Source organism: Dendrobates tinctorius, unplaced genomic scaffold, assembly GCF_039654945.1.
Source record: "Dendrobates tinctorius isolate UK_male_01 unplaced genomic scaffold, ASM3965494v1 ptg000057l, whole genome shotgun sequence".
NCBI lineage: Eukaryota > Metazoa > Chordata > Amphibia > Anura > Dendrobatidae > Dendrobates > Dendrobates tinctorius.
This window is the reverse complement of record NW_027361725.1, coordinates 776641-803461: the sequence shown is the minus strand read 5'-3', so window position 1 is coordinate 803461 and position 26821 is coordinate 776641. Positions and strand designations below refer to the sequence as shown.

General features: G+C 45.5%; 1 protein-coding gene across 1 annotated transcript in view; it reads left to right on the top strand.

The window, feature by feature from the left end:
- The first annotated feature begins 15706 nt into the window (after positions 1-15706).
- The window catches only part of DNAL1 (dynein axonemal light chain 1), a 37973-nt gene continuing 26858 nt past the window's right edge, over positions 15707-26821 (top strand). Inside the window, exons 1-2 of the mRNA XM_073577650.1 lie at positions 15707-16165; positions 26196-26234. Coding sequence (XP_073433751.1) covers positions 16100-16165; positions 26196-26234 — 105 coding nt within the window. The 5' untranslated portion in view covers positions 15707-16099. The remainder of the gene's footprint in view (positions 16166-26195; positions 26235-26821) is intronic.

Sequence of the window (26821 nt, the reverse complement as noted above, 5' to 3'; positions counted from 1 at the left end):
CCTGCTCTGGTCCCAGGCTTCTTTCAAGCAGTTTCCTCCCTCCTACGGACGGGGTAATCGTTACCCGTTCCTTTTCACGAACGTTTTTCAGGGTATTACTCAAATCTCTTCGTGGTTCCAAACAACAACTGCTCTCTTAAACCGGCGAGTCCTTCTCAGTCAGTTCCAGATGGAGTCTCTACGCTCGGAAATCACCTCTATGGAGCAAGGGGAGTTTCTCTGCTCTGTGGACATTCAGGATGCTTACCTACACATCCGTATTTGTGTCCTGCATCAGAGTTTTCTCCAGTTCGCGATCTAGGAGGAGCACTACCAATTCACAGCCCTTCCCTTCGACCTGGCCTCTTCCCCCAGGTTGTTTACGAAGGTTACGACAACTGTCATGCCAATTCTTTCCAGGGGGATACTCATCATCCCTTACCTGGACAATCTTTTGTTAAAGGGCCTGTTCTCCCAAGACTACCGTCAGATCACCCTAGACACTCGGCTCAATAGTCAACAGGGAAAAGTCTTCACTGATCCCATCTCGACGCCTTTGTTTTCTTGGGCATGCTGTTCGACACAGCGCGTGCCAAGGTCTTCCTTCCAGGGAAGACGCTCGCTTCTCTTTGCCTGGGGATCCGTACCTTGAGATGGCCATCTCCACATCCTGTGACTCTGAATGAGCGTACTGGGGGAAGATGATTGCCGCCATGGAAGCCGTACCCTTTGCCCAGATCCATACCTGTCCCTTTCAGCTGGCCCTCCTGTCAGCTTGGGACAAGAAAACCTCTTCCCTGGATCTGCCCATTCTCCTGCCTCACCGCGTGAGGCAGTCTCTGACATGGTGGACCCTTTCCATCTCTATTCTGCACAGGAAATCCTTCCTCTCCGCTGTCAAGTCGTCGCCACCTACGCCAGTCTCCTCAGATGGACAGTGGTTTTTCAACATCACACAGCATAAGGTCGCTGGAATTCTCAGGAGGCTGCTCTCCCCATCAAATTGCTGGAAATCAGACCAATATACCTTTACGGGCATGTCACACTAAGCGATATCGCTAGCAATATCGCTATAACTAGTGACGTTATAGCGATATTGCTAGCGATATCGCTGTGTCTGATACTTACCTACGACCCGATCCCCCGCTGCTTATCGTTGATCGCGCGAGAACGTCCAGGACTGTTTCTCGTCGTCAGCTTCCTGCGGCGCTTCCTGCTGTGACGACGAGCGACGCGTGGAGCCGGGCGGGAGGACGCAGGATCGCCTCGTCTGACAGGTAAGTAGCGATCCCCGTCCCCAGCGATGTCGCTGGTGAGATCTGCCTGTGTGGCAGCTTACTAGCGACCACTTAGCGATGTACCAGCGATCCTGACCGCGTCATATCGCTGGTCGGGATCGCTGGTACATCGCTAAGTGTGACAGGGCCTTTACCATCGCCACTGGCACAATCACCTTGCGGGCCACCCAGTTCGTGTTCAGTCAGACAACGCCACTGCCGTGGCGTATATAAATCGCCAAGGCGGAATGTGCAGCAAGTTGGTCATGATGAAGGTAGCAAGGATCCTACTTTGGGCAGAACGTCACATACCCGCAATATCAGCAGTCCAGATCCCGGGGGTGGACAATTGGGCAGCCGACTTCCTGAGTCATCAGGGTCTCGCATAACGTGAGTGGTCTTTCAACACCGCTGTCTTTGACCAGATGTGTCAGAGATAGGGCATCCTGGATGCCGTCCTAATGGCATCTCGGATGAACCACAAGGTGCCTCGTTTTGTAGCCAGGTCCAGCGACTTTCTAGCTATTGGTTACTGCACCCTAGTCATTCCATGGTCCTAATCCCAGCTGCCCTATCTATTTCCCCATCACCCCATCACTCCCATCATTGCCTGCTCCATCACCCCATCATTGCCTTCTCCCCATCATTGCCTGCTCCATCACCCCATCACTCCCATCATTGCCATCTCCCCATCACTCCCTTCTCCCCATCATTGCCTTCTCCATCACCCCATCACTGCCTTCTCTCCATCACCCCCATCATTGCCTTCTCCCCATCACTCCCATGATCCCATCAATGCCTTCTCTCCATCACCCCCATCATTGCCTTCTCCCCATCACTCCCATGATCCCATCAATGCCTTCTCTCCACCACCCTCATCATGGCCTTCTCCCATTACCCCATCATGGCCTTTTCCCATTACCCCCTCATGGCCTCCCATTATCCCCTCATGGCCTTCTCCCATTACCCCCTCGTGGCCTTCTCCGATCATCCCAGGCATCATGGCCTTCTCTCCCCATCACAGTCTTCTCCTCATGTCCCCATCTCCTCCAGGGCCAGGCTAACCTACACACACACAGACAGACATACATACATACATACATACATACACACACAGACAGACATACATACATACACACACAGACATACATACACACACAGACATACATACACAGACATATATACACACAGACATACATACATACACAGACATACACACATACATATACACACACACTGACAGAGACGCCACCTCTCTCACTTGTCCGCAGCATCGCCCGCGCTTCCTCGCTCTGACACAGCAGCGGCCGCTGAATGATGACATCATTCAGCGGCGCTTCTCTGTGTCAGACAGGAAGCGCGGGCGGCGGTCAGGAAGCAAGCCGGGTCCTTGCAGCTCGGCTCCTGCTATTCCCTCTTGCAGGCAGCGGAGCTGCTTGGATCACTTTCTGCCCGCCGCTACGTGACATGAGGGCAGTCTGGCCAGGGGGCCCCCGAAGCCTCGGGCCCGGAGAAAATGGCCAGATTGCCCTCATCATTAGCCGCCTTGAAGGGCCCCCTGGAGGCTCTGGGCCCCGGTGCAGTGCACCGGTTGAACAGGCGGTATGTCCGCCCATGGCTTCCACACCGTCCAGATCTTCTCTCACAGGCACTCTCTTTCACCAGAGTTCACGGTCTCTGAATTTAATGGCATGGCTGTTGAGGCCGCCATTCTGAAGAAAGCCGTTTTTTTTCCTCATGTCATTCAGACCATGATTAACGTGAGAAAACCCGCATCTTCACGCATTTGGCATAGATACTGGAAACCTTTCTTTCATTGGAGTGAATACAATAATTATGTTCCTATGACCTTTTCCCGTCCATCCATACTGGCCTTTCTTCAATCAGGTCTTGATTCCAGCCTTGCACTCAGTACCCCTAAGGGTCAGGTCTCCATGCTCTCAATCGTTTTTCAGCATAATCTGACCTCTCGCTCCCGGGTCAACTCTTTCCTTCAGCGGGCTGCTCATCTGACACCTCCTTTTTGTCCTCCGGTAGAGCCATGGGATCTTAATCTTTTACTAAGTGCTCTTCAGTGACCTCCTTTTGAGTCCATTCAGGACATTCTGTTTTCTCTCCTTTCATGGAAGGTTGCCTTTTTGGTAGCCATCACATCCATCAGGAGAGTCTCTGACCTGGCGGCACTATCTTGCCGTTCCCCATTTCTCGTTCTACAGCAGGACAAGGTGGTCCTTAGACCCAGTCCTTCCTTCCTGCCTAAGGTGGTCTCTCCATTTCACAATAATGAAGAGATTGTTCTTTCTTCTTTCTGTCCTTTTCCAGTCCATCCACTGGAGAAGTCTCTCCACATGCTAGATCTAGTCAGAGCTCATTGGAACTATTTCTCAAGAATTGCTTTTCATCTGACGCCTTGTTTGCCATTACTGAGGGTCGTCGTAAGGGGCTCCCAGCTTCCAAATCTATTATCACCCTCTGGATTTGCATATCGCGTTCAGGATATACATCCTTCTCCGGGTGTAAGAGCTCATTCCACCCGGGCGGTGAGGGCCTCCTTGTACGTTCATCACCACGCCTCTGTTTATCAGATTTGTATGGATGCGTCCTGGACTTTTTTCATACTTTCGCAAGATTCTACAGGGTTCATACCCATGCCTCATCCGATGCAAGCCTGGGAAGAAAGATGCTGCAGGTGGCGGATGCCCACCGTCCACCTTAATTCTTTTCTTTGTTTTCCACCCTCGGGACTGCTTTAGGACGTCCCATAGTTACATGTGTCGCCTAATGAAGCGATAAAGAGGGATTTTTGTTACCGTAAAATCTTTCATGGAGACTTCATTGGAGGACACAGCACCCTCCTTGGTTTTGTGCCTGTGTTGGGCCTACGTGCCTTTTGTTGGGCTTGTGCATAGTTGCGTTATTGTTGATTCTCCTACTGCTTTGACTCAAACTGACGAGCTTGTATGCTGCTGAGGAGGAGCTATTTTCATGTTTTTGCATAGTGTCGGCCTTCTAGCGACAGCAGCATACAACCATGGTTACCTGTGTCCCTCAATGAAGTTTCCAAGAAAGAGATTTTACGGTGAGTATCAAAAATCCCTCTTTTAAAAAGTCGCAATTGAATTGGCTGAAAACAACTGGAGAACCCAAACTTTGCCTATAATGGCAAATATAAAAAAAAAAAACCTCAAACTGCAAATTAAAAGAATTAGCAGCAAATTAAATACTAGACAAAAAAAGCCACAAAAGTAATAATGAATCAAATCCTATGTCTTAGAATCATAGATTGTTAGACTTGGAAAGGATCTCCAGGGTCATCTTGTCCAACCCCCTGCTCAATGCAGGATTAACTAACATCTCGGACAGATGCCTGTTCAGCCTCTGAAGACTTCATTGAAGGAGAACTCGCCACCTCTCGTGGCAGCCTGTTCCACTCATTGATCACCCTCACTGACAAAACGTTTTTCTAATATCTAATTGTATCTTTTTCCTTTTCAGTTTCCATTGCTTCTCGTGTTCCCATGTACAAATGAGAATAAGGATGATCCCTTTACACTGTGACATCCCTTCAGATATTTGTAGACCGCTATTAAGTCCCCTCTTAACCTTTTTTTTGCAAGCTAAACAATCCCAGATTCATTAATTGTTCCTCGTAGGACATAGTTTGCAGTCCACTTACCATCCTGGTAACTCTTATCTGAACTATCTCCAGTTTTTCAATGTCTTTTTTATTTATAAATGTGGTGCCCAGAACTCGACACAGAATTCCAGATGAGGCCCGCCTGACCACAGAGTAGTAGAGGGGGATAATTACATCATGTGATCTAGACTCTATGCTTCTCTTAATACATCCTAAAACTGTGTTTGCTTTTTTTGCTGCTACATTACACTGTTGACTTGTGCAGTCTATGATCTATTAGTATACCCAGGTCTTTTTCACATGTGCTGTTGCTTAGCTCTATTCCTCCCATTCTGTAGGTGTAATTTTCATTTTTCTTGCCCAGATGTAGAATCTTGCTTTTCTCTCTGTTAAATACCATTTTATTAGTCACCAGGGCTGGACTGGGACAAAAAAGCAGCCCTGCCACACAAACTCCACCAGCCCACAAACTATAACACTCCTCACCCTGATAAATAAATTTTGCTTTACTTTGTCATGCTCCTCACTCTCCTAAAAGGAGATCTTTAAAGAGCCACAAGTGAATGGCGCCACAGTGTGTATGATCGGCCACAGCTGCATTTACATGGTGGTGGTCTACAGTGCTCCGATTTTCGGGGTCATGTAGGTCCAAGCTGTCCGATCTCCAGGAATTGGAAAGTTATCCCCTCTCCAGAGGAGAGGGGATTACCGTACTTGGGATAATCCATTTAAACCGCTTTTCCAATATTTTATTTTGCCATAGTAATATTGAAAATACTAAACCAATATTGACCCTTCCAAAGTCCAATGTCGCCTCTTCGACAACAGGACAGGAGAAGTGGTACTGTGCAGTGCATACAGGGCAGGCTCCATATTTTTGTGGGCCCCGGGTAAAAGTCTCAGTGGCCCCTTTAACATTCCACAATTCATAATGCACAAATACAGCAGAGAAATATAGGTATACAATGCCAAAAATTTCACTTCTTACATTACATGAGTGATGATAACTATTGTACATTCTACAAAAGGTCATAAATCAGACAGTATAGTCCTCCATACAGTATAATGGGCACCACATAGGACTTTATACAGAAATAACATGCCCCTCATATTGCTCCATACAGTATAATGAGGCCCATATATTGCTCCATACAGAATAATGAGTCCCATATAATGCTCCATACAGAATAATGATCCCCATATATTGCTCCATACAGTATGAGCCCCATATATTGCTCCATACAGTATAATGAGCCCCATATATTGCTCCATACAAAATAATAAGCCCCATATAATGCTCCACGCAGTATTATGGGTACCACATAATGCTTCTTACAGTATAATGAGCCCCATATAATGCTCCAAACAGTATAATGAGCCCCATATACTGTTCCATACAGAATAATGAGTCCCATATAATGCTCCATACAGAATAATGATCCCCATATATTGCTCCATACAGTAAAATGAGACCCATATAATGCTCCAAACAGTATAATGAGCCCCATATAATGCTAAAAACAGTATAATGCACCCCATATAAAACTCCATACAGTATAATGAGCCCCATACCTTGCTCCATACAGAATGGGCCCCATATAATGCTCCATACAGAAAATGATGGGCCCCATATAATGCTCCAAACAGTACATGATGGGCCCTATATATTGGTCCAAACAGAATGGGCCCCGTATAATGCTCCATATATAATGGGCCCCATATGAGGCTTCAACTATAATGAGCCCCATATGATGCTCCATATATTATGGGCCCCATATGATGCTCCATATATAATGGGCCCCATATGATGCTCCAGTGTATAATTGGGCCCATATGATGCCCCAGTATATAATGGGCCTCATGTTATGCTTCAGTATAATGGGCCCCATATGATGCTCCATATATAATGGGCCTCAAGTATCGCAATTGCCGGGGCCCTGAGCAAGCAGGGAGGGGCGGACCCTTTATTAGCCTATGTGGCTAATACATTATATAGGTGATATTGTGACTGGGGTGTATGGTCGCAGTATCACCTATGTAACATACAGCAGTATCACCCATATATTGTATTTATAAGGCTGGTTTCACACTAGCGTGTGTGATGTGAGAAACTTGCACAAGTCTCTCGCATCAACACCCGGCGCTGCCGCTGTCACTCGGGACCCAAGCTGCGGCTGCATAGAAATACATGCAGCCTCAAGCTCCGGTCCGAATGCCGCCGGGTGTTGATGCGAGAGACTCGTGCGAGTTTCTCACATCACACACGCTAGTGTAACCCTGGCCTAAGTCACAGTATCCCCTATATAATGTATATAGAATGCTGTATATACATTATATAAGTGACACTGTGATTACACAGATTTAGCAGCCAGTATCACCTATATATTGTATACACAGCAGTCTATATATAGTATACATCTGATAGTGCAAGGGCTGTACATACACAAAGATTCCATATTGGGACTCACCCAAGTATGGAGATGGCGGGAGGATGAACAGCTGAGGTGCGTCCATCCTTGGGCGTGCAGAGGAGCGGGTCCCTGGCTCGGATGGTGAGTAGAGCAGGAAACAAAAAAGGGGGATATATGGCACTGGGGGGTGGGGGACAGGCATAGCCGGGGAGGCACATAGATCACAGGGTGGGGCTCATAGATCACCGGCGGGACACAGAGATCACCGTGGGGTGGCATGATGATCACAGGAGGGCACATAGCTGGAGGGAACAGAGATCACACAGGGCACAGAGATCATATGGGAGCACAAATATCACAGGAGGCACATAGCAGGGGAGCACAGATCACAGGGGGGCATATAGCTGGGGGCACAGATCACAGGGGGCATATAACTGGGGGGCACAGATCACAGGGGGCATATAGTTGGGGGGCACAGATCACAGGGGGCATATAACTGGGGGGCACAGATCACATGGGGCATATAGTTGGGGGGCACAGATCACAGGGGGGCATATAGTTAGGGGGCACAGATCACAGGGGGCATATAGCTGGGGGGGCACAGATCACAGGGGGCCATATAGTTGGGGGGCACAGATCAAAGGGGGGCATATAGCTGGGGGGCACAGATCAAAGGGGGCATATAGCTGGGGGGAACAGATCACAGGGTGGCATATAGCTGGGGGGCACAGAGATTATATTGGGCCACATAGCTTGGGGGAGCACATAGCTGGGGGCACAGAAATTACCTGCAGACAGGCACTGAGCTCTTATTCCAGGACAGGAGACCGGGAGAGCATTGGGTGCTAACCCCGCCCACCTCTGCGCTAACTCCGCACACCCCAGAGCTAACTCCACCCACCCTGATGACATAATCATTCCTGTGCAGGCAGCGTTCTGTAATGAACGCTGCGTGCACTTGGGGGTTAAATGGCCGGCAGCTGGCAGGGCTGCCGTCAGAGAATTGTGGACTACGGGGACCTGCCTGGGGGCTGCATGTGGCCCGTGGCTGGAGGTTCTCCACCTGTTTTAAAGGGCCGTCGGTGGCCCACTTAGCCGCCAGCCCACCGGGCATCTGCCCCGGCTGGGCAGATTAGCAATCTGGGCCTGCTAGTCACTGCCCATTGTTCAAGCTTATCTAGATCCTTCTGAATCACTTCTCTACCTCCTCTAGTGTTAGGTTCACATTGTGTTAACACAGCCCGTTCAACGCATAGCGTTGACGGGCTGCGTTAACGCTATAGCATAACGCGATCACGTTATGCTATACCCACTAGCGCTGATGATTCATCAGCGCTAGCGGTGACGGAGCCTCAGATGCTGCAGCCCGCGTCTGAGGCCCCGTCACTGAATGACGGCACATCGCGAAGGCGTGCTGCTTTACGGTATGCGTCGCAATGCGCCCGACAATGGAGGGCAATGGCAGCGTAAACAGACTGCATTACACCGCGTTATGCCTCGGTGTAACAGTCCGTCTAACGGACTGCCGAGACGCAATGTGAACCCAGCCTTAGCTATCCCTCCTAGCTTTGCATCGTCTGCAAGTTTGCTTCACTTACTTTCACTTCTCTTATCTAGATCATTTATAAAAATGTTAAACACTGCGGCCAAGACAGAGCCTTGCGGTACTCCACTTGAAACACTTCCAATTGGATGTGCAACCATTTATTACCACTCTTTGAGTACCATCACTGAGCCAGTTATGAATCCACCTAACCATAGCCTTGTCAATCCCATATTTGGTCTTTTTTTTTTTTTTTTTTAAATAATGATAGTATGAGGTACTTTGCTGAAGTGGAGATATACTAGATCTACCACATTTCCCTGATCCACCCAGTCAGTGATTCCATCATAGACGTAAATTAGTTTAGTCTGACATGACTTGTTTGCTACAAACCCATGCTGGTTCAGGTTAAATACTGTATTCTTATCCAAGTACTTACATGCTGTTTAATAATTTGTTCAAAAATCTTTCATGGTAAAGAAGTAAGACTCACTGGCCTGTAACTTCCTGGCTCTGTATTCTTTCCTTTTTTTTTTGAAGATGAGGACATCATTTGCCCTACTCCAATCTTCTGGGACTTATCCTGTTTTCTGGGACTTTTCAAAGATTCTGTCTAGTGGTTCTGCAATTTCCTCTTCTAACTCTTTCAGTACCCTAGGATGTAATTCATCTGGACCAGGCATAAATTAGCTAAGTGTTCCCTCACCATCTCTTTGTTTATGGATGGTGTGGATCATTTTATTCCTTTGATTGCACTGTGAAGATCAATTCATGTTACAATTGCTTTCTTAGAGAGCACAAATACAAAATTAAGAATTGAAAAGTTCGGCCTTCTCAGCATCATTTTTTACCATTTCACGCTTTTCATCCTGTAAAAATCCTATAGCATCTTTGACTTTTTTTTGCTTTTGACATACTCCCAAAATCCTTTTTTGTTGCTTTTGGTCTCCCTTGCAAGCCTCACTTCATTACTGGCTTTAGGTGTTCTAACTCTTGCCCTGCATTCCCTGCAGACATTTTATTCCTCTTTAGATATGCCCCTCTTTCCATTTAATATACATTTATTTTTTTCCTTTTTAACAAGTGATTAAGTTCTGTGTTATTCCACCCTGGTCTATTTAAATGCTTCCAATTCTCCCTTCTTTTCAGGATTGTTACCAATTGTTCAGTGAGAATTTCATTTAGCAAAATCTTCCATCATTCTAGGAGATTTCTGTCCTTTATAACATTGTCTTCTTCAGTGTTGCCAGTATGCAGTGGTTAAAAGAAACCTGCAACAGGTTCATGGGCACCAGGGCCGCCTTCAGGGCATGACAGCCCTTACTGCTGTATGGGGCCCGGGGAACAGCAGTACAGAAGGGGGTCCGCAGATCGGGGCCCCGCTCCTGTGCTTCCAGTCATCGGGCCCCAAGTGCTGTGCGTCATCGGGCGCCGGCCGGGCCCCAAGTGTGCGCTGCAGCGCACACAGCAGCAGAGCCGCCACAGCGGCCGACCTCTGAAAGCTACAGAAGTGCTGAAGGACCTGTGGTGACGTCATCATTATCACAGGCCTTCAGCATTGATCAGCTCCGCCCCCTGATCACATAACGATGACGTCACCACAGGTCCTTTCAGCTCACACAGCAGCAGCTCTATCTTCACCGCAGGTGTGTGGTCAGGTAAGAAGAAAGTTTTTATTTTATTTTATTATTGAAAGGGGCAGTATGTTTCCCTGGCAGGATGGAGACACATGGACCATGTGTCTCCATCCTGCCGGGGCAGAATGGAGACACACAGAGGCAGAATGGAGACTCGGTGGCAGGATTGGAGACACATAGGGGCAAATATGTAGACAAGGGGGCAGAATACAAGACATGGGGCAGAATGCAGGCATGGGGGCAGAATGCAAGACATGGGGGCAGAATGCAAGACATGGGGGCAGAATGCAAGACATGGGGGCAGAATACAAGACATGGGGGAAGAAGACATGGGGGCAGAATGCAAGACATGGGGGCAGAATGCAAGACATGGGGGCAGAATGCAAGACATGGGGGCAAAATGGACATGGGGTAGAATACGAGACACGGGGGCAGAATGCGAGACACAGGAGGGGGCAGAATGTGACAGTGAGACACAGGAGGGGGCAGAATGTGACAGTAAGACACACGAGGGGGCAGAATGTGACAGTGAGACACAGGAGGGGGCAGAATGTGACAGTGAGACACAGGAGGGGGCAGAATGTGAGACACAGGAGGTAGGATGGGAGACATGGTGCCGGATCATGGGGCAGGATGGATACGATGTAGACAGATGGGGCAGGATCGGGAGATCATATGGGGCAGAATGGATACTCATGAGGGCAGGATGAGAGAAAATATGGCTGGAGCCAGGAATGAGACACACGGGGGCCAGGATGGGGGATATTATTACCATAGGGGCTAATTAAGGGATATTATTACTGCAGTGATGTATTTATTTTATTTTTTTGAGGATACTGTTAAATGGGGGAGGTGGTCCTGTTACTGTGCAGAGCGACACTATGTCGCCTTTTTTTCTTCATCTTGTGTAGTGTAGAAATTGGGAAAAAATTAAGTAATGTGTTCTGCAAGTGGAGCTCTAGATAACTGTGTTATTTCCTGCAGAGATGAGCCCTGGTTGGAAGACGTGATGGCGGTCTGTGCTGAATGAAAGATGAAAAGCAAAGATGAAGGACTTTACCTAGAGACGTCACTGGTGAGTCAGTGTGTTACCTGTACAATGACACTATACACTATATACACAGTGCCTTTGTCCAATGTCACAAGTGATCACTGTATTACCTGTACACTGACACTATATACAGAGTTCCTGTGTATAATGTCACTGGTGATCACTGTATTACCTGTACACAGACACTACATACTAAGTACAGATCTCCTGTGTATAATGGCACTTATGGTGATAGTATTATGTTTTTTATTAATGATCAGTATTGTAGTATCCAGTCACCATGTGCTGGTAATATGTGGTCTGGGCATGGTGCGGTGGTATTTGTTCCTTGTATGTGCTATGATTCTGTCACTGGTGGTAATATGTGGTCTGGACATGGTGTGGCGGTATTTGTTCCTTGTATGTGGTATTATAGGTCACTATGTGGTTGTAATATGTGGACTGGACATGATGCGGTGGTATTTGTCCCTTTGGATGTGATATTATTGGTCATTTAAAAAATTGAAAAATAAATAAAAATATACCTAAATTGTATTGGATTTTTTAGCAAATGTTTAATAGGTTAGAGTAGAGTAGGGTCCGGCCAAAAGAGTCTACCTTGTCGTGGTGGCAGATTTAAAAAATGTTTTGACCAAAACAAGAGCTGCTGGCTATGTGTGTGATCTGGAGATGGGAACTCTTAATGTGTGATTGGTGAGAAGTGGAGTTTTTACAAGAGAGAGCGGTGAGGCTGTGGACAGTTCAAGGGGTGGAGGGCGGGGCTGTGGACAGTTCAAGGGGTGGAGGGCGGGGCTGTGGACAGTTCAAGGGGTGGAGCTTGGGCGGAGTCTCAAAGGGGCCCCCAAAATTTTGCCAGTATTGGGCCCCGAAATTCCTAGTGGCAGCCCTGATGGGCACCCAGGGGTCCTCGATGCTCCTGGTAAATACTAGCCCATCTATTCCCACAGAAGAGCTACTCATTTTAGGACCACCTAGTTTGGGCAGCACAGTGGCTCAGAAGTTAGCACAGTAGCCTTGCAGTCCTGGAGTTCTTGGATCAAATGCCACCAAGGACAGCATTTGCAAAGAGTTTGTATGTTCTCCCCGTGTTTGCGTGGGTTTCCTCCAGGTTCTCCAGTTTCCTCTCACACCTCAAAGATATACTGGTAAGGAATCTAGATTGTGAACCCCAGTGGGGACAGTGATGATAATGCATGTAAAGTTCTGTGGAATTAATGGCCCTATATAGGTGAGTAAGATAAATAAATATCTAAATATCACCTATCTGGGGGATAGATGATAATTGATCGCTTGGCCACCAACTGATGTTGAGAATAGGGAATCTTGAGTTCCCCCCTCTCGTTTTCCGCAGTGGGCTAACACGTGCACATTAATTATAGGTGGGTAGGTATACAGAAAACAACCGCCAAAGGATGCATTGATCGTGTATGCAGTCAGTGAACAGTTCCATTTAAATAGGAGAATGTCCTTTTAGATCATTTCTCTCAATTTGCTGTTCTACTTTAAAACTAAAGCTCCCAGCAAGTCCAGACAGCGGACCTAATTTAGTAGGAAACTAAAGAAAAAAAATCTTTCTTTGGACACTTCAAAAAGCAATAGGCCAATGTATTATTAGTCTATGTGAATTAATTAGACCTTTATCACATACTTGATGACTTTTTAGAGCGGGTCTTCTAGGGATACAGGTGTGCTGCACCCTACATTTTTCCACTAGCTGTGCTGCCATTTACAGGAGCTGCGCTTGAATGTGTGTTTGTCCTTCAGGCTCCATCTGATTATGATAGAATCCTAGAATGATAGAGTTGGCAGGGACCTCCTGGGTCATCTGGTCCAACCCCATGCTCAAAGCAGGATTCACTAAATCATCCCAGTCAGATGTCTGTCCAGCCTCTGTTTGAAGACTTCATCATGATGGGACATCCTGATGCAACACACAAGTTAACTGGTGGTTTAAGGCTTCACTGCTGTTTCTTGGAGCCTCTTGGACTTTTGCTGAAAGTTGGCAAGTGTACCCCATGATGAGAAGTTTGGTTTACTTGAACTGCTGCACTCCTGCCTGCTTTGTCGTACTGCATTACTGATGCCTGCTCCATTCCCTCCTGCTCGCTTGGTAGTACTGCATACCTGCTCCTGCTGTGTGCCTGCCTACTTTTGCATCACTCCTGCCTGTTCCTGTACTTCAATAATTAGAAGGCCTCATTCAGATGTTCGTTCTGAACATTCGTGAATCAGTGTTTTCCATGGCTAGAACAAGTACACATTATAATCTATCGGGCTTTTCACAAGTCTTTACATTTGGGCACCACGTGGCTGATTCATTATTGCATTTTCTCCTGTTTTTTTTGTGCAGTTCTTTTGTTTTTTTACTTGCACCTTGCTCTTGTAAAGAAGCACTCCTCATCCCATCAAAGTTTTTATCTTCTTAATATGTTGCAGTCATCATATTATACAGCACTGTGTACTTACAATTGCTCATTTTGCCTTTCTACCCAGATAATTATTTTCTCTGCTCTATGTAGAAACAAGAAGTCTCTTGTCCCTGCATTTATTGTTCCCCTTCAACTCCTGACCAGCTGCTCCCTACTCCCCCTGCCAGAGACTTTTGCAGGGATGACTTCTGCAGAGAAAATTCACCTCCTGTTTCTACATAGAGATTAGAAGGATTCAGCTTGTCTGTTTTCAATCACATGATGTCATAGACCTAATGGAAAAGAGAAGAATTACCTGGTAGAAAGTGAAATGAGCAATTGTACAGAGCTGTGCAAATTAATTGGGACAAAGCATTTTTTTTAAGTAAAATCGTAAGTTGGTTACCACTCAGTGATTCAAACCATTTTTAACTGCTTTCAGCAGATGTGAGTGCCTGTGATGTGAGTGCCTGTTCAAAGCAGTTAAAACTGGTTTGAATCACTGAGTGGTAACCAACTTACGATTTTACTTAGAAAAATGCTTTGTCCCAATTAATTTGCACAGCACTGTAAGTACACAGTGCTATATAATATAATGACTGCAATATATTAAGAGGATAACAATTTCATGGGAGGAGGATGATGGTTTCTTTAATTTTCACCTTTCCCAAAATCTATTTTATATGTTTGCTTGTTTTGTTTTTTCTCGTGTTCTCTATTGTGGGCAAAGTTTGGGGGTTTTCTGATGTTTTTCACCCAAATCATCAATTGCAACTTTTCAAAAAGTTGTAGAATTTTGCACAACTGTTCTCCAGTCCCCATCCCCTGGAAGTCATTTTTATGCACATCACTTATTTTGTTTTTTTGCTCTAAAGATAACCGAAACACCATTTTTGACTTTTGCGCCAAATTTCTAAACTGTGTATGCCATTTTAAAGAATTCACAGGTAAAGAGGATTTGTGGATAACCTGCACTTCCATACTGGACGTATTAGCGTTTTTTCTTTATTCAAATAGTAAAGAAAAAACACTAATGCCTAATCTAGACTGGGATCAATCATAAGGATATCCACAAATCCTCCTTATGAGTAAGTTCACACTAGACGACTTAGCAGCGTTTTTTATGCAACTTTTTAGCTGCGTTTTCCAGTGCCAGCAAAGTCTGAGATTTCAGAAATCTCATGCACACACCTTGCTTTTTCTGTCACCAGGATTTTGTGCTTTGCATGGTTTTTTGCACAATGGAGCATGCCATTTCTTTCAGTTATTCACCCATTGAAATGAATGGGTGTTGAAAAAAACGCACCAAAAACGCAGGTATCAGGTTTTGCTGCGTTTTTGGTGCCAAAACCTGATTATATAGGACTTTCTTGGCACTAAACGTTATCAGCATGCACAAGAGACAAATCTAGCATGCCAAAACCGCATGAAAAAACAAGGAAAACATGCTTTTTTCTTGCAGCTTCTTTTCTGCCAAGAGATCAGGTTTTGCAGCAGAAAAAAAAGCTGAAAAAACTCCTAGTGTGAACATACCCCATCTGTGTTTCCTCGGCCTGATGACCCGATGGACTCACGTCTTTGGGATAAGACCCATATCGCACTTTTTTTTTTCTTCTCCTAGTTTCTCCATTTTGAAGAATTTGGTGGAAAAAAATTGCCAATGAGCACCACAAAGCAAGAAAAGTGATTTTAAGAAACGCAAATGATTAATTTTTTTGTGTGTGTCATAGATCACTTCCTCAAGCTAAAGCCAATGGGTCAGAGGAAAAAAAACAGTGAAAAGAGGTTGTCGTGTCAAATTACTGCTGAATGGCTAGGAAAAGCTGATATTTTTATTTTTTCATAAAAAAAATGCGTAAAACTTTTTTTTTACTGAACGAGAAAAACATTTGAATAAATGAACAGCTGTTAATGAACAACTAAGAAGAAAAGGCGGGAAGAGTACCCAATGGCCACCGAGCAGACTGTGGTTGCTAGGCCAGCACTCCACTATTCCAAAGCACTGCACCCCTAGAGCTATGTCAGCAGGCTGGGGAGGAGGCTGCCCTCCATGCTGACTGTCTCTAGCAGCTGAGCTCCGGTGACTTTCTCTTTCCGGTCTGCATTGTTCTTCTCTCTCACGACTTCCGTTGTCGAGTTCTGGCACCACAGTGCGCATGCGTGCTCAAAATACTCGTCTCCTAGCAACCACCCAGCTGCGCGACTGTAGCAACGAAATCATGGTGAGTAACCGGCGGCGGAGCGCTGTGCTCCCGGTAACGTGTCGGTTTACGGTCGGCGGCCCAGTAACTCGGGCGGTGCCGGTGATGAGGCTGTGGGCGACATGGCTGCATCTGACCATATTAAGCCGTGTGTTACATCGGGGCTCAGCCCAGTCTTCCCACTGCGTGAGGGTTTAGGCAGGGAATGCTGGGACTTGTAGTGTGCTGACCCTTTATATCCCAGATGGTTAGTAAACCCTCCTATTCCTGTGCGAATAGTTCTGCCTCTTTACTGTAACGTTGTTATCACCGCCGGTAACGGAGCGTTATAGTGTGCCCTATGGGGCTGACGGAGGACATACGGGGTCAGTCCTAGAACTATCCTTGTGGCCCACACGTCCGGGGTGACGGTTGTGATGGCGGCACGGGCTTTCCTCCGCTGTATCATACGGTGCTGGATCACGGATGAAAGCGTCACCACACTGCGGAACTGAACCCCTAAAAAAGCCGAGCCGGGACAGATTTTTTTTTAGTTGTGCTTTTTCAAGAGTCATAACTTTTTTTTTTCCCCTTTTCTGTCAAAGGCAATAGGAGATTTTGTTTGTTTGTTTTTCAACCTGCTTGCCTATTGCAGATTCAGTCTTCCCAGCCTGGTGCAGGGCTACAATTTTGTTTCTGGTGTCCTTTGACAGCTCTTTGGTCTTCACCATAGTGGAGTTTGGAGTCAGACTGTTTGAGGGTGTGCACAGGTGTCTTTTATACTGATAATAAGTTCAAACAGGGGCCATTACTACAGGTAATGAGTGGAGGAAAGAGGAGCCTCTTAAGGTACTGTCACACTTAGCGATGTACCAGCGACCCCGACCAGCGATATGACGCGGTCAGGATCGCTGGTACATCGCTAAGTGGTCGCTAGTGAGCTGCCACACAGGCAGATCTCACCAGCGACATCGAAGGGGTCGGGGGTCGCTACTTACCTGTCAGACGAGGCGATCCTGACGTCCTCCCGCCCGGCTCCACGCGTCGCTCGTCCTCACAGCAGGAAGCGCCACAGGAAGCTGACGACGAGAAACAGCCCTGAACGTTCTCGCACGATCAGCGATAATCAGCGGGGGAGCCGGTCGTAGGTAAGTATCAGACACAGAGATATCGCTAGCAATATCGCTATAACGTCACTAGTTACAGCGATATTGCTAGCGATATCTCTTAGTGTGACATGCCCTTTAACCCCTTCCTGACATGAGACGTACTATCCCGTCCACGGTACCCGGGCCCGTATGACCGGGGACGGGATAGTACGTCTACCGCGATCAGCGGCGCCCACGTGGTGAGCGCCGCTGATTGCGGCCGGGTGTCAGCTGATTATCACAGCTGACACCCGGCACTACGTGTCAGGGGCGGTCACGGACCGCCCCCGACACGTTAACCCCTTGCACACCGCGATCAAACATGATCGCGGTGTACCGGGGGTTAAAGGGAAGCATCGGCAGGGAGGGGGCTCCCTCCGTGCTTCCCTGAGCCCCCCACGGCAGCGCAATGTGCAGCGCTGCTGCGGGGGGCTCCTTTCCTCCAGGCCCCCGAATCCAAGATGGCGACGGGGGCCTTCGGGGGCCTGGGGAAGCTGGCTTCCTCAGTGCCTGCAAAGCGCAGGCATGAGGAAGCCTTGTGCACTGCCTGTGACAGATTGCTGATCTGTCACAGTGATCTGTGATGTGACAGATCAGCGATCTGTCACAGGACAGTGATGTCCCACCTGGGACTATGTAATAAAGTAAAAAAAAAATTAAAAAAAAGTGTAAAAATAAATTTAAGAAAATCGCCAAATAAATTAGTAAAAAAAAAAAAAAAATATTCCCCAATAAATTCATTTTTTGAAAATAATAAAAAAAAAAAACAATAAAAGTACACATATTAGGTATCGCCGCGTCCGTAACGACCGGCCATATAAACCAGTCCCATTAGTTAACCCCTTTAGCGAACCCCTTAAAAAATAAAAAACGAAGCAAAAAATAATGATTTATTATCATACCGCCAAACAAAAAGTGCAATAACGCGCGATCAAAAAGACGCATATAAATATCCATGGTACCGCTGAAAACGTCATCTTGTCCCGCAAAAAACAAGCCGCCACACAGCATCATCAGCGAAAAAATAAAAAAGTTATAACTCGCAGAATAAAGCGATGCAAAAATAATTATTTTTTATATAAAATAGTTTTCATTGCATAAAACCGACAAAAACATAAAAAAACGACCTAAATGAGGTATCGCTGTAACCGTACTGACCCGAAGAATAAAACCGCTTTATCAATTTTACCGCACGCGGAACGGTGTAAACGCACCCCCCCCAAAAGAAATTCATGAAACGCTGGTTTTTGTTCATTCTGCGTCCCAAAAATCGGAATAAAAAGCGATCAAAAAATTTCACGTGCCCGAAAATGGTACCAATAAAAACGTCAACTTGTCCCGCAAAAAATAAGACCTCACATGACTCGGTGGGTCAAAATAAGGAAAAATTATAGCTCTCAATATGTGGTGATGCAAAAACTATTTTTACAATAAAAAGCGTCTTTTAGCGTGCGACAGCCGCCAAACATAAAAACCGCCATAAATAGTAAATCAAACCCCCCGTTATCACCCCCTTAGTTAGGGAAAAATAATAAAATAAAAAAAATGTATTTATTTCCATTTTTCCATTAGGGTTAGGGCTAGGGTTAGGGCTAGGGGTGTGTTGGGGTAGGGTTAGGGTTAGGGCTAGGGTTAGGGCTAGGGTTAGGGCTAGGGCTAGGGTTAGGGGCGTGTTGGGGTTCGGGTTGGAGTTAGAATTGGGGGTTTCCACTGTTTGGGCACATCAGGGGCTCTCCAAATGCAACATGGCGTCTGATCTCAATTCCAGCCAATTCTGAGTTGAAAAAGTCAAATGGTGCTCCTTCCCTTCCAAGCTCTGCTATGCGCCCAAACAGTGTTTTACCCCCACATGTAGGGTAGCAGCCTACTCAGGACAAATTGCAAAACAATTTTTGGGGTCCAATTTCTCCTGTTACCCTTAGGAAAATAAAAAATTGGGGGCAAAAATATCATTTTTGTGGAAAAAAATGATTTTTTTATTTTCACATCCGAGTGTTATAAACTTCTGTGAAGCACTTGGGGGTTCAAAGTGCTCACCACACATCTAGATAAGTTCCGTGGGGGGTCTAGTGTCCAAAATGGGGTCACTTGTGGGGAGTTTCAATAGTTTAGGTACATCAGGGGCTCTCCAAACGCACATGACACCCGCAGACCATTCCATCAAAGTCTGCATTCCAAAACGTCACTGCTTCCCTTCCGAGCCCCGACGTGTGTCCATACAGTAGTTTTCTCCCACATATGGGGTGTCAGCGTACTCAGGACAAATTGGACAACTTTTGGGGTCCAATTTCTCCTGGTACCCTTGGGAAAATAAAAAAATGGTGACTAAAAGATCATGTTTGTGGAAAAAATACGAATTTTTTATTTTCACGCCCGGGCGTTGTAAACTTCTGTGAAGCACTGGGGGGGTCAAAGTGCTCACCACACATCTAGATAAGTTCCTTGGGGGGTCTAGTTTACAAAATGGTGTCATTTGTGGGGGGTTTCCACTGTTTAGGTACATTAAGGGCTCTCCAAAGGCAACATGACACCCGCAGACCATTCCATCAAAGTCTGCATTCCAAAACGTCACTACTTCCCTTCCGAGCCCCGATGTGTGCCCATACAGTAGTTTTCTCCCACATATGGGGTGTCAGCGTACTCAGGACAAATTGGACAACAACTTTTGGGGTCCAATTTCTCCTGGTACCCTTGGGAAAATAAAAAAATGGTGACTAAAAGATCATGTTTGTGGAAAAAATACGAATTTTTTATTTTCACGCCCGGGCGTTGTAAACTTCTGTGAAGCACTGGGGGGGTCAAAGTGCTCACCACACATCTAGATAAGTTCCTTGGGGGGTCTAGTTTACAAAATGGTGTCATTTGTGGGGGGTTTCCACTGTTTAGGTACATTAGGGGCTCTCCAAAGGCAACATGACACCCGCAGACCATTCCATCAAAGTCTGCATTCCAAAACGTCACTACTTCCCTTCCGAGCCCCGACGTGTGCCCATACAGTAGTTTTCTCCCACATATGGGGTGTCAGCGTACTCAGGACAAATTGGACAACAACTTTTGGGGTCCAATTTCTCCTGGTACCCTTGGGAAAATAAAAAAATGGTGACTAAAAGATCATGTTTGTGGAAAAAATACGAATTTTTTATTTTCACGCCCGGGCGTTGTAAACTTCTGTGACGCACGGGGGGGGTCAAAGTGCTCACCACACATCTAGATAAGTTCCTTAGGGGGTCTAGTTTCCAAAATGGTGTCATTTGTGGGGGGGTTCCACTGTTTTGGTACATCAGGAGTTTTCCAAACGCGACATGGTGTCCGATCTCAATTCCAGCCAAAAACGTCAAATGGCGCTGCTTCCCTTCCGAGCTCTGCCATGCGCCCAAATAGTGGTTTACCCCCACATGTGGGGTATCAGCGTACTTAGGACAAATTGCACAATAACTTTTAGGGTCCTGTTACCCTTGGAAAAATAAGAATTGAGGGTGAAAAGATCATTTTTGTGGAAAAAATATGATTTTTTAATTGTATGGCTTTATGTTATAAACTTCTGTGAAGCCCATGGGGGTTCAAAGTTCTCACCACACATCTAGATAAGTTCCTTAGGGGGTCTAGTTTCCAAAATGGTGTCATTTGTGGGGGGTTTCCACTGTTTTGGTACATCAGGGGTTTTCCAAACGCGACATGGTGTCCAATCTCAATTCCAGCCAAAAACGTCAAATGGCGCTGCTTCCCTTCCAAGCTCTGCCATGCGCCCAAATAGTGGTTTACCCCCACATGTGGGGTATCAGCGTACTCAGGACAAATTGCACAATAACTTTTAGGGTCCTGTTACCCTTGGAAAAATAAGAATTGAGGGTGAAAAGATCATTTTTGTTGAAAAAATATGATTTTTTAATTGTATGGCTTTATGTTATAAACTTCTGTGAAGCCCATGGGGGTTCAAAGTCCTCACCACACATCTAGATAAGTTCCTTAGGGGGTCTATTTTCCAAAATGGTGTCATTTGTGGGGGGTTTCCACTGTTTTGGTACATCAGGGGTTTTCCAAACGCGACATGGTGTCCGATCTCAATTCCAGCCAAAAACGTCAAATGGCGCTGCTTCCCTTCCGAGCTCTGCCATGCGCCCAAATAGTGGTTTACCCCCACATGTTGGGTATCAGCGTACTCAGGACAAATTGCACAATAACTTTTAGGGTCCTGCTACCCTTGGGAAAATAAAAATTGGGGTGAAAAGATCATTTTTGTGGAAAAAATATGATTTTTTAATTGTACCGCTGTACATTATAAACTTCTGTAAAGCCCTTGTGGGCTCAAAGTTCTCACCACATATCTAGATAAGTTCCTTGGGGGGTCTAGTTTCTAAAATGGGGTCACTTGTAGGGGGTTTCCACTGTTTAGGTACATCAGGGACTCTCCAAACGTGACATGGCGTCCAATCTGAATTCCAGCCAATTTTGCATTGAAGAAGTCAAACGGCGCTCCTTCCATTCTGAGCTCTGCCATGCGCCGAAACAGTCGTTCCCCCCCACATATCAGGTATCTGCGTACTCAGGACAAATTGCACAATAACTTTTGCAGTTCAATTTCTCCTGTTACCCTTGGTAAAATAAAAAAAATTGAACCTGAAGTATTTTTTTTATGAAAAAAAGTTAGATGTTCATTTTTTTTTAAATATTCAAAAAAATTCCTGTGACGCACCTAAAGGGTTAATAAACTTCTTGAATGTGGTTTTGAGCACCTTAAGGGGTGCAGTTTTTAGAATGGTGTCACTTTTGGGTATTTTCTATCATATAGACCCCTCAAAGTGGCTTCAAATGTGATGTGGTCCTAAAAATAAAATGGTGTTGTAAAAATGAGAAATCGCTGGTCAACTTTTAACCCTTATAACTTCCTAACAAAAAAAAATTTTGGTTCCAAAATTGTGCTGATGTAAAGTAAACATGTGGGAAATGTTAGTTATCAAGTTTTTTGTGTGCCGTATCTCTGTGATTTAAGGGCATAAAAATTCAAAGTTGGAAAATTGCGAAATTTTCAAAATTTTCGCCAAATTTCCGTTTTTCTCACAAATAAACGCAAGTTATTTGAATGAAATTTTACCACTATCATGAAGTACAATATGTCACGAGAAAACAATGTCAGAATCACCGGGATCCATGGAAGCGTTCGAGAGTTATGACCTCATAAAGGTACAGTGGTCAGAATTGTAAAAATTGGCCCGGTCATGAACGTGCAAACCACCCTTGGGGGTGAAGGGGTTAAAGAAGAAGTTACAGGTCTGTGAGAGCCAGAAATCTTGTATGTTTTTAGGTGACCAAATACTTATTTTCCACCATAATTTGCAAAATAAATGTTGCCAAATCAGACAAGGTGATTTTCTGGATATGTTTTCTCATTTTGACTCTCATAGTTGTGGTCTACCTATGATGTCAATTACAGGCCTCTCTCATCTTTTTAAGTGGAGAACTTGCACAATTGGTCGCTGACTAAATACTTTTTTCCCCACTGTATGTCCTCATTCCTGGTATTTGTCCCCTGTTCTGGCACTGTTCTTTAATGTATAGAAAAAATTAAACCATAATACTCACCAGGGGCTTACATCGAAGCCATGGGGGCCCCATAGCAGAAGTAAAATGCTCTCCCCATAATCCTAGAACATAGTATAACGCACCCCCATAGCCCTCCATATAGAACAATGCATAGTCCATAGTCATCAATGTAATATGATGCACAGCCCATAGTATCAGCATTTAATCATCCATGTAGTATAATGCACAACCCATAGTCATCCATGTAGTATAATGCACTAGTTCTCCGTATAGAATAATGTATAGCCCATAGTCACAGCATTTAGTCATCCATGTAGTACTATGCACAGCCCATAGTCATCCATGTAGTACTATGCACAACCCATAGTCATCCATGTAGTACTATGCACAACCCATAGTCATCCATGTAGTACTATGCACAGCCCATAGTCATCCATGTAGTACTATGCACAGCCCATAGTCATCCATGTAGTACTATGCACAACCCATAGTCATCCATGTAGTACTATGCACAACCCATAGTCATCCATGTAGTACTATGCACAACCCATAGTCATCCATGTAGTACTATGCACAACCCATAGTCATCCATGTAGTACTATGCACAACCCATAGTCATCCATGTAGTACTATGCACAACCCATAGTCATCCATGTAGTACTATGCACAACCCATAGTCATCCATGTAGTACTATGCACAACCCATAGTCATCCATGTAGTACTATGCACAACCCATAGTCATCCATGTAGTACTATGCACAACCCATAGTCATCCATGTAGTACTATGCACAACCCATAGTCATCCATGTAGTACTATGCACAACCCATAGTCATCCATGTAGTACTATGCACAACCCATAATCATCCATGTAGTACTATGCACAACCCATAGTCATCGATGTAGTACTATGCACAGCCCATAGTCATCCATGTAGTACTATGAACAGCCCATAGTCATCCATGTAGTACTATGAACAGCCCATAGTCATCCATGTAGTACTATGCACAACCCATAGTCATCCATGTAGTACTAGCACAGCCCATAGTCATCCATGTAGTACTATGCACAGCCCATAGTCATCCATGTAGTACTAGCACAGCCCATAGTCATCCATGTAGTACTAGCACAGCCCATAGTCATCCATGTAGTACTATGCACAGCCCATAGTCATCCATGTAGTACTATGCACAGCCCATAGTCATCCATGTAGTACTATGCACAGCCCATAGTCATCCATGTAGTACTATGCACAGCCCATAGTCATCCATGTAGTACTATGCACAGCCCATAGTCATCCATGTAGTACTATGCACAGCCCATAGTCATCCATGTAGTAGTATGGCCACGCACATTCGCTCCTGTGCTTTCTGTTTGTCTTCTTGAGTACCACTTCCACTTGGCTAAAAAAAATGTCAATTTATATATAGGGAAGACGAGGCTGTACCTCAGGATCAGAAAAAAAAACCCCACAGAAAAGCCAGATTCTGGAGAACAGTGGCAAACTACATATTTTTGGCAAGTGACAGGTCCTCTGTAAAGGGAACTTTTCACCAGGTTTTTTCAATATAATCTAGAGCCACTACCTTTAGCTGCTCTATTCTCTATCGACCTGTATGTAACCCCCTAACTTCCCCTGCTTATGTCAAAAAACCTTTTATACTTTTGGAATACAACACAGTCCGTTCCGACGGTGATTTTTTTTTGGGGGGGTATGTACTCAGTCTCTGCATCTGTCTTACTGCCTTGATTGATGTGGATGATTCACTGTGATCTGTGGATGACGTAAGGCCTGACCACTGAGACCCCCATCGATCGCCAGAACTTGTGTCCCCTGGTTGAATTGAGCGGTGATTCGCCGCTACATTCAGTCTTTACAGTGTTGCCGGTGTTAGGCTTGCCTTGTGAGGTGGATGCTCTATGCCTCAGGTCCGGGTGGGGACATGGACGCCAGGCGTCTGTGTGGGAAGTGAGGATGGATAAAGTGGAACCCAGCAAGGATGGGAGCAATTAAAGCACAGAAGGTGAAGCGCACCAACCTTAAATAGGTCTAGGGAGATTGTCTTTGATCCACGCCAAGCAACTTGCAAAACCCAGCGTGGAGCACAACAGCGGGCAGCGGGTCCAGGGGAAGGACATGGAGCCTGGGATAATAGGGTGGATGTGTAAAAGACGTCGAGAGACAAGTGCAGTAATCATCCAACCCCGGCAGCTCTGCAGAGATTGAAAGGAGCAGTAGCGTACACACGTGACTCACTCTCCATTTATATGGCATTTGGTGGGATTGTTATCAGTCAGAACTCTACTGATCCACAATTTATCCCCTATCTTGTGGATTAGTGATGACTTGTAGTAATTGGAATACCGTACTAATCCTTTCTGTTTCTGGAGTTGTAGTAATGTACAAAGCCCAGTTAAATTAGTTGTAGACTTCAAGAATAGTGCTGCAGATTTCAGTTTTTACTGTCATAAAATTCATGGAATATCTGCCAGCATCCCAAACAGAGGTCAATACAAGGTGATTCACTCGCTACATTACCCAGAAAAATGTATTTAAATTCTAAAAGAGACGATGTATCGTACTGAAATTTGTACTCTACATACTTTGGTTCATGAGAAACTGATGTTTTAAAGCAGGTGTTGAAAATATCCACCATTCGCATCCAAGCACGCCTGCATGCGCCATCTCATATTGATGAACGTATTACCTAGGATGTCTAGGGTCATAGCCTGAATTTCTTGCCGTTAGTTCTCTCGGAGAGCTGGTGAAGTTTGTGGCTTGTTACTGTACACCCAACCTTTCAAATGGACCCAAGGAAAGAAGCCGGCTGACATCTTTGGACATCCTCCATTATGCCTATCCAGCAATGTTCCTGTACGTTCCAGCTTATTCACCAATAACAGAATACACTTTTGGGATTGTGGATTTCGACCTCCACACTCCTTTAGAAACTCACTTTGGCACCTCTTTAAGGACTCAGTTTTCCAATAAGTTTTCACAATGAAAACCACGCTCCTCCAAACTGTATCTGTACATTAACAAATGAAGAAGGAATTCGGCAGGAATGAAATGAAAGCACCAGAAATAATCTACCGGCGTGCAGCAAGTCTATCTTGCAGTGGAGACGGCCGGTGGGGTGGCCGAGGCGAGGATGTTTCTTGGCGCTGAGGTTCATTGCACGCTCACTACTTATGAACCAAAGTATGTACAGTTCAAATTTCAGTATGGTCGACCGTCTCTTATATACGTTCCAGCACCTTTTCCGGGTATAGTAGCGAGGGGAAACACCCTGTACAAGCCCTGTGTTTCTGCATTGTAAAGTCTGTTTGCTCAGGACAACTCCTGTCCCCCTAATTTTATTTGTTCTTGTCTTTTGTTTTAGGCTAAAGCAACAACTATTAAAGACGCTTTATCCAAATGGGTAAGTGTCTGTTCTTCTGTGTCACATTAGTTTATAATGTAACAGTGAATCTGCTGCAGTCTTTAAAGGGTTATTCATAGAATTGCATAATTTTTTTGCAAAGCACATTAAATGCATACTTATGATTACTATAAAGTCTATGCCCAACATAATGTCTGTTTTTTTTTGTATATTTTGTGTGTTTTTCATCTGTCTGCCCCTTGGTGCATCCAGCTTCACACAGCTGAATGGACAGTCCTATTCATAGCGACTAAACTTCATTTCCCAGCAGCACTTGCTTCTAAGTGCTGTAGGCCCCTCCTCTCTCCTGTGTGCTCCTGACTTAAGCCCCCGTTACACACTGTGATATCGCTAGCAATATCGCTGTAAAGTCACCAATTTTGTGACGTTACAGCGATATTGCTAGCGATATCGCTGCATGTGATACTTACCTCCGACCGGCTCCCCCGCTGGTTATCGCTGATCGCGCGAGAAGCTGCTGGACCATTCCTCGTCGTCTGCTTTCTGTGGCGCTTCCTGCTGTGACGACGAGCGACGCGTGGAGCCAGGCGGGAGGACGCAGGATCGCCTGGTGTGACAGGTAAGTA